Genomic DNA, 11,453 nt, shown 5'->3' on the forward strand with positions numbered 1-11,453 from the left:
CCCGCAGCCTCTGCAGCGCCGGTTCGATCCCTGCCTGCCGGCGAGGGTCCCACATGGCGCGCAGACCTCTCCTGCCGCCCGCTGCTCCCCTCAGCAGTGTCCTTCGGTCCTTCTGCCTGCTCTGCTCCCCGCTCTGGCTCTGGTGAATTCTCTCGCCCTCCCGCGCTTCTGACTGTACCCAGCGCTTGTATAAATCAACAAATAAATCTTTTAAAAAACAAATAAATAAAAATAAAAATAAAAACCAAAGCAAGCGTGAGAAGGGACTCTCAGAGGGGGGGTGGGGAAGGCGGGTGGGGAAATCCAGGGAAGGCCTAAAGGACTCAGGAGGAAGGGGTCTAGCTAGGTGGGCGGGTCCGGGAATGGGGCGGGAACCTGGGGCGTCGGGCCCCCTGGGGCGCAGCGGGTGGCTGGCTGGCAGTCTCCCTGCCCCTCCTTGGGCGCCTCTTGGCGTCCTTTCCTCCTGCAAGGACAGCGTCCCGCGCGGGCACAACTGGAAGGGAGAAAGAACGCCTGTGACCCGAGTCCCTCCGAGCAGCCCCAGGGCAGCGAGCCCGGCCACCGTTCCGCCCTCAGGGGCAGCGGATCTGGGCCCCCACAAGACCGCGGCCTGTGTCCAGGCGCGCTCTGGCCCCCTCAGTGCCCCGCCTGCTCGCTCAGTACCCTCGAGCTCCCTCCAGTCAGACGCCCCCAGCCCCGCTCCCCAGGGACTCGGCTTCCCGAATGCAACGTGGAAATATTAAGTGCACCTCCTCGGGCGCTGGCAAGGATTCAGCACCCCGTGTCCGGCCGCCAGGCACCCGGCGGCTCTTGCTAAGCCTCCCTCACGGCCTTTCCTAGCCACTGGCCGCCCTCCCGGCGGAGACCTTGGCCTCCTGGACCCTCCCTGCCGCCCACCCCAGGCCCGAATCCCGACCCCATGCCTGACGGAGGACGCGGCAGAGCTCAGCCTCCGGGCAGCAGCTCTTTCAAGGGCTCCTGCGGGAGGCACAGCAACAAGCGTGTCCGAACCCCGCAGGACACAGTGCACGGGGTGCTCCCCGGGTCCTCCGCCAGAGCCTCGACATTCCCTTGAGGAAAACCAGGGCGCAGAACTGGCTTCCTCATAATCCGTAACTCCTGGGAGTGGCGCTCAGCCGCACGTGACCCTCACGCTGATTTTGTGCCCGCGCCCACCCTCCGCTTATTTTAAATTTACTCGTCCATAATTTCAAGGATCGCTAAGGCCCGCGAACTCGCTACCCAACCCCCAAACGGGCACATCTGTAGTGACTTGGGCTACGCCACGAGCTCCCCCCCCCCCCCCCCCCCCCCCCCCCCCCCGTCTCCACCCCAGCGCTCCCCACTGGGCGGGGGCTGGTTCACACTCACCAGTTCCTCCCTTTCTCTCGGCCTCCCTGTACCCCCCGAGCTGCACTTGGCCTTGCGCTTAACATCATCTTTACTCAAAGGACTCTGGGGAGTGAAGGCCTTTCTTCCCTCACTATGGAAACAACCTTAGTTCCAATCTAGCAACTTGACTTTCCAAGACCAGTTAAATTTTGGCAGAGATTAAGCTCGCGGCCTTGGAGCCCCCACCTTGGATGCCCTCTTTTGGGGGCTGTGTCTTTTGTGCTGATACTACAGTTCAGACTGGATAAGGAATGTGGGGTTGTGGAACAGAACTGGAGAGGGGAAGCTGCCTTCAGAGAAATAATATTAAAAGCAAAAGCCAAATCCCCGATATATGTGTCTCCCACCTCATGTGACACAGGCAGACTACACTGAATTATAAAATTCATTCACTCATTCACTCCTTCATTCAGTAGCTGTTTATTCAGCCCCTACTACACGCCAGGCGCATAGCAGGTGTTCGCTTCCTTCCCTCCTCACCTTTTATCCCACATTTCTGGATCAAGTCTGTCACCAGGGCTCCTGCCGCCTCACCATTCTTGGGGTGTTTGGACCGCACCCATATCTGAACCTCCTCCGGCAGGGTGCTCAGGAACTGCTCCAGCACCAGCTGCTCCATCATCTGCTCCTTGGTGTGGGTCTCCGGCCGCAGCCAGTCCCAGCAGAGCGCCTGGATTTCGCGCACAGCTTGGTGAGGCCCCGTCACGGACAGGTACTTAAAATGCATAGCAAGCTTCTGCCGAGAGGCCTTCAGCGCCTCCGGGTTACTTCTGGCACTGGCCTCTGGGTCCTCTTCTCGATCGTGCAGACATAAGAGCTGGGGATTCAAGCTATCCAAAACCTGCGTCACGCGCAGCATCCTTGGAGGTTGGACCGTCATGGAACAGAGACACGCAACAAGGCGGGCTGCTCCAGGACACGGCGCTGACGAAGGTGGGGAACACGCTGTAACAGACGAAGGCCACAGAAGATCAGGACCTGCGGAAATTACACAGAGAGACTTACAGTCACTTGCACAGGTGGAACTGGGCTGTGGGTTGAGGCATGTTGAAGGAGAGGGAGTTAGCTCCTGACGCACCTGTCTAAAACACATTCTCAGGGTCTCCCTGGTGGCGCAAGGGGTTAAGCTCAGCACTGTGAAGCCGTCTACAACCTCTGCAGCACGAGTTCGATCTGGGGCCGACCAGGGAGCTACCCACATGGCGCAGCAGACCTCTCCTGTCTCCCCGCTGCTCCCTCAGCAGTGGATTCCAGGGGATCTGCCTGTTCTGCTCCCCACTCTGTCTCTGGTGAACCCTCTCACCACCCCCCACCCTTTACCTCTGGCCTGTACCCCAGTTCTTGTATGTGTAAATAAATAAATCTTTGAAAAGACAAACTAAATAAAACACATTCTCAGAGATTTTTTGGGTCTCAGCCTTTCTGAATCCTAAATCCCTTATCATCCAAGTCTCACCCACTTACCTCTGTAGTCGTGAGCATCCTTTTCTTCCCCCCAGCACTTTTTTAAACCCAATCTTTATTTTTTAAATCTCAACCACGACAATCATCTGGCCAGGGGCTCTGTAACGCCCACCAATGTTTAATGGTTCCGTTCAGTTTTCAGTGGCCATCGGTACATTTCTTTTTCTACATCTTGAGTCCAATTTTTAAAAAAATTAAAAAAAAATTTTCTCAGTAAAATTTTTTTCCCAGGAAAATTACCCATTTGCTTGAAATGGCAATTTAGTAACATAAAATTGCGCACAGATTTCTTGGAGCACTAACTCTCCTAAGGATGTGACTTTATCCTTTCTAATCAATGACGTTGCTTTATTTCTAGTCTGTCTTTTTTGTTAATTTCTGATGTTTCTTCCTTTCTTGCCACTTTCTCCCCGCTCCCCCAAAGTACCAGCTGCTATTACTTTTGTTTCTTTGTATATTCATTTCATTTATCTTTATTATCTTCTTACTTCTGGTTTCTTCAGAGTCATCAATTTTTTTGTTTGTTCCTTTGTTTGTGGGGAGTTCTTTGGGAATCTCCTGAAATGAATGCCCAATTAATTTTCACTCTTTTTTGACCATTGAAAGTTGTTCATCTTGGCCACGTATCGAAATTGAGGGAGGTCATCACTCCTATTTCCATTACTTTATATTTAACATTCATAAATGGTTTTCTGATTTCTCCGTGACCAGAAAGTTCCTTAGAAGAACATAATTTCACCTCCACTTTGCTAGAATTCATTATTAAGCATTTCCTTGACATCCAGGAAGCAAGCATTTCCTTTATTCTGGAATACTGGCCATTGCCACTAAAGTGTTGGAAACCTGGACAATTAGCATCTCTGGACTTAGCCTTTCTCATCTGTAAGAAGGGGGCAAGTGGAAAGCCTTTCCCATGATGTTGTGAGGTTTAAATAGAAGCTGCAAACCACCAGGCATATCATCCAGAAGAAGCAACTTCCTATAAACGATTATAAAAGTAAGACAAGAGTAGCTCTGTTATGCAGTTTAACATGAAAATCTTTAGAACCCCAAAACAAAATGGGGCAGCAAGTAGGTTTCTTAGAAGGAGAAAGGTATTTACACCTGTGGCCCAGCCTTTCTACCTTCCTGCAGGGGTCTTCCTGGAAAGCCTGGAGGAAGTATGTTAAAAGGGGTAAGATTTGTGCGATCTGAAAGGAAAGCAGAGTATGAAGAAATCATGACAAAAAGAAGTGATAAGAGCCTCCCCGGTGGCACAAGGGGTTAAGTCTCAGCACTATGAAGCTGTCCACAGTCACTGCAGCACGAGTTCCATCCCCGACCAGGGAGCTACCCACATGGCGCAGCAGACCTCTCCTGTCTCCCCGCTGCTCCCCTCAGCAGTGGATTTCAGTCAGTCTGCCTGTTCTGCTCCCCACTCTGTCCCTGGTGAATCCTCTCACCCCCCACACCTCTGGCCCGCACCCCAGCTCTTGTGTGCATAAACACATAAAATAAATCTAAAAAAAAAAAGTACAATTCTTAGCTTTTAAAAAATTGTGCTGCAAGGAACATAAAGGTGCCTATATCATTTCAAGCTGAACTGTTTTCATAGCCTTCACATGAACACCCGCAAGTGAAACAGCCAGATCATATGGTATTTCCACGGAAGTCTCCATGCTGTTTTCACAGCACCTAAATCAGTTCTCATCCCCACCAAAAGCACATGAGCCAGGCACTGCACACAACCTAAATGCTCGTTGACGGATGAGTGTGTAAAGATGTGGTGCGCACAACCAGGCGTTCACTAAGGGCGTTTTGGTCAATGACAGAGCAATACACAGAGGGCGGGGCCAACGGGATCCACCACGTAGCCCAGAGGTGCAGCGGGTGACAGCATCGAGGTTTGTGTCATTATACCCTGGGATGTCTGCACAGTGACGAAACTGCCTATGAGCTTCTCGGAATGTGTCCCTGCCGTGAACCGTGACCGCAGACACAATGGGAGACCACTGCGCTGTAAAAAAAAGAGGAAATCCTGCCATTTGTGACAACGTGGACGGGCCTCGAGGATAGGAAGCTAAATAAATGAGCCAGGTGGAGAAAGACAAATGAGGCGCGATGTCACTCCTGTGGAAGATCAGTAAAGCAAAAACCAACGCTTGCGCTCCAAGAACCAAGCGGCAGTCACCAGAGAGGACAGGGGACAGGCGGGAGCTACGTGAGGTAAAAGCAGCCCGCTGGGCGTGAGGGGAGACAAAGCGGAGGTACAAGCTCATCGGAAGTGGAAGCAGAGTGGCCACCACAGAAGTGTGGCTCACAGACCCCCGCGGCCCAGCTGCACCCACGCGAACGTCACTACACACCCCCCGAAACCTGGCGCCTGCAAACGTCAGGGAGAGTTGAGAGACACTGAGCAACGGGCCGAGCCCGCAGCGACAGTTCTTTCCTACTTGAGTCGCCGTCAAATGAGAGGACAGATTCGCGAGGCGGCTGCTCACCCCACGGCCAGCCCCGGAGGCCCCGGCCGCCCCGTCCAGTGGCAGGCCAATGGCACAGTCTCCTGGATGGCAGTTCTAACACCTCAGACAAACTCCTGGGTTGTTTCTTTTATATGTAGTTTTCCCTCAGTGTGTTAATAACTGTGCGACGAAGGACGGGAACGAGACTGCGGCGCCAGCCAGCACGGACTGTGCGGACAGAGTTACAGGATGTCACGCCGGGAAGCAACTTTGGAAGCCAACGCCACCGCCATGTCTGTCTGTTTGTTTTTTTAAAGGGATTTAAGAGTGTTTGCTGCGATTCTGTCAGCGCGTTTGCCATGACTGTGTGATTTGAAACAAAGAGGATATCCAGAAGGCTGCCACGGAAATACCTGGAAGATCCGGGGAGTCAGCAAAATGGCGGCAGGACGACGCGGCCAGGCTCGCCTCCTCGGACACGCACCAGCAACTGAGGCAAAACACACAGGCCTGAAGGAAAACCTGGTTCTCAGCCTGTCGACCTGACTGGAAGGGGTGGGAAAACACTGAGAGAACTTCGTTTAAAGTAAGCTTTAAACAAAATAATAATAAATAAAAAATAAATAAAGTAATAGTGGGGCAGGACAACCCCCGAGGGAGGCCTGGCTGCAGGACCAGCCACTGCAGCTGCTGGGTTGGGGCACCCCAGCATCAGGCCTCTCAAGGCCAGGCCTGTGCAGGGCGAGGGGTGCACCCAGGTCGGAGGGTGCATTGCAGGACAGCTGCAGGGCTGCGGAGCAGAGCCGGGCCGCTGGCTGGCACCTGAAGTTTATAGCACAGAACGGCTGTAGCGTGTTCAGGCCAAAGCACCTTCCTGACAGCAGAGGTGACTCCGGAAGCTCAGGCAGAAGAGCTCCCCAATGGATTAAAGATTTAGACAGAAGAGGGCCCCCCCCCCGCCGGTGGCGCAGCGCCGGTTCAATCCCCGGCTGCTCCCCGGCCCCCGAAGGAGGGTCCCGCATGGCGCGCAGACCTCTCCTGCCGCCCGCTGCTCCCCTCAGCAGTGTGCTTCGGTCCTTCTGCCTGCTCTGCTCCCCGCTCTGGCTCTGGTGAATTCTCTCACCCTCCCGCGCTTCTGACTGTACCCAGTGCTTGTATAAATAAATAAATAAATCTTAAAAAAAAAAAAAGATTTAGACAGAAGAGCCGTGACGACAAAATACAAAGAAGAAAACACCAGAGACACTTTCCAGGACATCAACAACAAAGATATTTTTGGTGACTCTGGTGATTCGGTCCCTCTGGCAAGGGAATTTAAGATAATTAAACAGTTGGGAATTCCTCAAGGTAAAAAGCTTCTACACAGCAAAGGGAACACAAGGCAATTAAATGAGCACCCTATGGAATGGGAAAAAAAATATTGGGCCTCCCTCGTGGCGCAGGCAGTTGAGTGCAGCGCTGTGAAGCTGTCCGCAGCCTTTGCAGCATGGGTTCGATCCCGGCTAGCCAGGGAGATTCCCACATGGCGCGGCAGACCTCTCCTGTCTCCCCGCTGCTCCCCTCTGCAGTGCTTTCGGTCTGTCTACCTGTTCTATTCCCCACTCTGTCTCTGGTGAACCCTTTCAGCCTCCCCCACCCCGAGCCTGTACCCCAGTTCTTGTATGCAAAAATAAATAAATGTTAAATATATATACATAACTGAGAAGAGATTACTATTCAAGACATATATATATATATGAATTCATCCAACGCAACAACAGAAAAACAAAAAATCCAATTAACAATGGGCAGTGCAGACAGATAACTCTCTGAAGACGATCTCCAGAAGGCTGAAAGGCTTGTGAAAACCATTCATCATCACCCCTAATAAGAGAGATGCAATGAAAACTGCAGCGGGGCACCCCCTCACACCCGTGAGAAAGGCACATACCAAGGTGACCCCCAACGAGTGCTGAGGGAATACAGAGAACAAGGAGCCCAGAATGTTACACTGCTGATGGGAATGCGAACTGGTGAGACCATTATGGAAAGCAATCTGGATTTACCTTAAAAAAATAAAAATTGGGGCCTCCCTGCTGGCGCAGGGGTTAAGTCGCAGCACTGTGAAGCTGTCGGCAGCCTCTGCAGCTTCGATCCCGGGGCAGGAAAGTGACCCACATGGCACAGCAGACCCTTCCTGTCTCCCCGCTGCTCCCCTCAGCAGTGGGTTTCAGTGGATCCGCCTGTTCCGCTCACCAGTCTGTCTCCGGTGAATCCTCTCACCTCGCTCCCTGGCACCTATGCCCTACCCCGCAGCTCTTGTATGCACAAATAAATAGATCTTTTATTTTTGAAGATTTACTTATTTATGCAAGAACTGAGGTACAGGCCAGAGGTGCAGGGGGTGAGAGGATTCACCAGAGACAGAGTGGGGAACAGAACAGGCGGATCTACTGAAATCCACTGCTGAGGGGAGCAGCGGGGAGGCAGGAGGGGTCTGCTGTGCCCTGTGGGTTGCTCCACGGCCAGCGGGGATCAAACTGGCACTGCAGAGGCTGCGGACAGCTTCACAGCCCTGCGCTTGCAACCGCCTGCGCCACGAGGGAGGCCCCAAATAAAATAAATCTTTAAAAAAACCCTGAAAGTGGAACTAGCGTAGGACCTAGTGACCCCGCCCAACCGCCTGGGTCGTCTTCGGGGCGCAGGCCTGCCCCCGGGGGTGAGTGAGAGGAGGGTGCAGGTGTCACCAAGTGGCAAGAGATTACACTCTTGGGCGTCTAGCCACAAATGTGACGTCATCAACACAACACCCCGCATGGCCCACCGTCCGCAGCAGCATGACTGGCAATAGCCAGGGCATAAAAGCACTTTAAATCGCCTTCAACAGACAAACAAATCTGTCAGCGGGCAGAAGAGGGTAACCCGGGACCCCCAAACCTGCCGGCTCTAAGTCGGTTCTGCCATCCGCCCTATCAAGACAAAACACACCCCAGCGCCTAAGACCTTCCGCAGCGAAGAGCGTCAACAGCACCAGTGTGCGGCGAGGAAAAGGATCTGATTAAAACAGCTTCCACTGAAACCCCAAAGACACCCGTCCCCGCGCGGGTAAGAGCCCAGCCGAGCAGGGCTGGCCAGAGCAGGCCACCGAGGCCCACAGGCGTCCCCCCTTTCAGGCACCTCCAGCCGGGACACGGAGGAAAGGGGCGGGGGCCAGGCAGGCCTGGGACGGAAGGAAGGAACACCCTCAAGTACGAGTCAGGGTGGAGGCCGCCACGGCAGCCTCCCCACGGGTCTGTCCCGCGCCTGTCTCTTCAGGGGGCTCCTCCCGCGTCCCCCAAGTCCCGGGCGCACATCCAGGGCTTAGTCGCCAGCGCGGCTTCTCCACACTCTCTGCTCTGCGCGCCTCCTCCAGGCCGCCTCCTTGATGGCTCCTCGCTTCCCTGCCTTCTCCAGCCGCCCTCCCTGCCCAGGTTTTGCCCCAGGCAGGGCAGGGGCCCTGAGCTCCCTTCTCTGTGGACAGGCACTGCTGCCACAGATGCAAACGCCGCACCACGTGGGGTATCACACCGACTCGCAGCCACTGTCCCCGAGATGGAGGGAATCCGGGGCCTCCCTGGGGGCGCGGGGGTTCAGCCCTGCACTGTGAGGCTGTCCGCAGCCTCTGCAGCAGGAGCTCCATGGCCGCCAGGGAACTGACCCACAGGGCGCAGCAGACCCCTCCTGCCTCCCCGGGGCTCCCCTCAGCAGTGGATTCCCTGGATCTGCCTGTGCTGCTCCCCGCTCTGTCTCTGGTGGGTCCTCTCACCCCCGCCCCTGCGCCCCAGCTCTTGGATGCCTAAATCAATCCCCCTTGAAAGACAAGGAGCGCGTCTGCCAAGACGGCCACAGGGCGCGGGGGACAGACACGGCGTTCGCACACCAGCCCCCAGCAGGCCAGCCCCGGCGGCGGGAGCGGGAGGCGGCGCCGGGGCCACCGCGCGGCCCCTCGGCGGGGAGATCAGTTACAGGGAGGTTGAGCCCCCGGGAGCCGCCCCCGCGCCCCCAGCCCCCCCGGTGAAACCCGGCAACCCCACCGGGAGTCCCGTGCACGCGCCGAGCCCAAGGGCCCCGGGCGGCGGCGGGCGGCGGGCAGCAGCGGGACCGGACGGGACCGGGCGCCGCGGGGGCCCAGGGGCGGGCGGGAAGATGCGCTGGGCGGGAAGCCGTGGCCGTGGCAAGGCCGGGAGGTCAGAGCCGAGTGGGGGGACAAGCGGAGTGGGGTGAGGGTGGGGGCGGGGGCGGGCCCAGGGCTGAGGGCGCGGGAGGAGGCGCGGAGGGAGCAGCAGGGGGGGGCGGGGCGGGGGGGGGGCGAGCAGAGGGGCATGGGGAGAGCCGGGGGGCAGGGCAGGGACGGGACGGGGCAGGCGGGGCTGCAGGCAGGCGGGGACAGCGACGCAGGGAGGGTGAGAGGAGTGGGGGGCGCAGGTGGGAGGACGCACAGGAGGTCGGGGTAGGGGTGAGGCCGGGGCGGGGAGGGGACCGGCAGGGAGCACTGAGGAGAGGACGGACAGGGAGCACTAGGGAGGGACCGGCAGAGGGCACTGAGGGGGCCGGCAGAGGGCACTGAGGGGGCCGGGCAGGGAGCTCTGAGGGGAGACGGGCAGGGAGCCTGAGGAGAGGGCGGAAGGGAGCTTTGAGGGGGCAGGGCAGGGAGCACTGAGGGGGGACAGGCAGGGAGCACTGAGGGGGGACAGGCAGGGAGTACTGAGGGGGGACCGGCAGGGGGTACTGAGGGGGCAGGGCAGGGAGCACTGAGGGGGGGCGGGCAGGGGGCACTGAGGGGGGACGGGCAGGGGGCAGGGGGACGGGCAGGGACTGAGGGGCAGGGCAGGGAGCACTGAGGGGGGCAGGGAGCTCTGAGGGGGACGGGCAGGGGGCACTGAGGGGGGACGGCAGGGGGCACTGAGGGGGGACGGGCAGGGAGCTCTGAGGGGGGACGGGCAGGGGGCACTGAGGGGGGACGGGCAGGGGGCACTGAGGGGGGACGGGCAGGGAGCTCTGAGGGGGGACGGGCAGGGAGCACTGAGGAGGGACAGGCAGGGGGCTCTGAGGGGGCAGGGCAGGGGGCACTGAGGGGGGACAGGCAGGGGGCACTGAGGGGGATGGGCAGGGAGCTCTGAGGGGGACGGGCAGGGGGCACTGAGGGGGGATGGGCAGGGAGCACTGATGGGGGACGGGCAGGGGGCACTGAGGGGGGACAGGCAGGGGGCACTGAGGGGGGACGGGCAGGGGGCACTGAGGGGGGATGGGCAGGGAGCACTGATGGGGGACGGGCAGGGAGCTCTGAGGGGGGACGGGCAGGGAGCACTGAGGGGGGACAGGCAGGGGGCACTGAGGGGGGACGGGCAGGGGGCACTGAGGGGGGATGGGCAGGGAGCATTGAGGGGGGACGGGCAGGGGGCACTGAGGGGGGACAGGCAGGGGGCACTGAGGGGGGACGGGCAGGGAGCACTGAGGGGGGACAGGCAGGGGGCACTGAGGGGGGACGGGCAGGGGGCACTGAGGGGGGATGGGCAGGGAGCACTGAGGGGGACGGGCAGGGAGCTCTGAGGGGGACGGGCAGGGAGCCTGAGGAGAGGGCGGACTGGGAGCTCTGAGGGGCCGGGCAGGGGGCACTGCGGGGGTTCTGGGGCGCGGGTCGGTGGGGCACAGCTGAGGCTCGCGCCCTGGAGCGTCGGGTCGAGCTCCCCGAGCGTCTCCTCAGGAAAGGCCGCCCCTCCTGGCCCTCCGGCCCCTCCGGCCCCACCCGCGCTCACCTCGCGCCAGGCGCCGCTGACCGTCCGACAGTCTGACCCGCCGGCCGGCTGACCGGCTCACTGACTGACTGACTGACTGACTGACCCATCGACCGTCCCGCCTTGACGCCGCGCCTCAGCCCTGCGCATGCGCAGTCGGGCTGGCGCGTGGTGGGTCCGCAGGGGGCGCGTGAGGGGCGCCTCGGTCTTCCCAGGTGGGGTCACCCCTTGAGGCGGGGCCCTGAGGCCAGCGCCTGGGACCCCAGGGAAAGGAAAGGGATGCGGGACGGGCGACGTGGCCCGGGGCCTCCTGCTCCAGTGGGCGGCTCCGCGCCGCAGCGGCTGGGGGCCTGCAGGGTCGTCGGGCCCGCGGCACCCCCAGGCCCGCAGGCACCCCCAGGCC

The 11,453-nt window shown here is 58.8% G+C and overlaps 1 protein-coding gene across 1 annotated transcript; it reads right to left on the reverse strand.

Moving 5' to 3' along the window:
- Nucleotides 1-1,733: 1,733 nt before the first annotated feature.
- Nucleotides 1,734-11,102, reverse strand: LOC119249781 (zinc finger protein 215-like). The gene is made up of 3 exons (XM_054697400.1): nt 11,072-11,102; nt 5,711-5,843; nt 1,734-2,337 (listed from the first exon to the last, which is right to left on the reverse strand). Exon 3 carries the CDS (start codon nt 2,270-2,272, stop codon nt 1,817-1,819), a length of 456 nt encoding a protein of 151 aa, XP_054553375.1. The 5' UTR covers nt 2,273-2,337; nt 5,711-5,843; nt 11,072-11,102; the 3' UTR covers nt 1,734-1,816.
- Nucleotides 11,103-11,453: the final 351 nt, after the last annotated feature.

Source organism: Talpa occidentalis, unplaced genomic scaffold (genome assembly GCF_014898055.3).
Source record: "Talpa occidentalis isolate TD23 unplaced genomic scaffold, MPIMG_talOcc4v2.1 talOcc4.17, whole genome shotgun sequence".
NCBI classification, from domain to species: domain Eukaryota; kingdom Metazoa; phylum Chordata; class Mammalia; order Eulipotyphla; family Talpidae; genus Talpa; species Talpa occidentalis.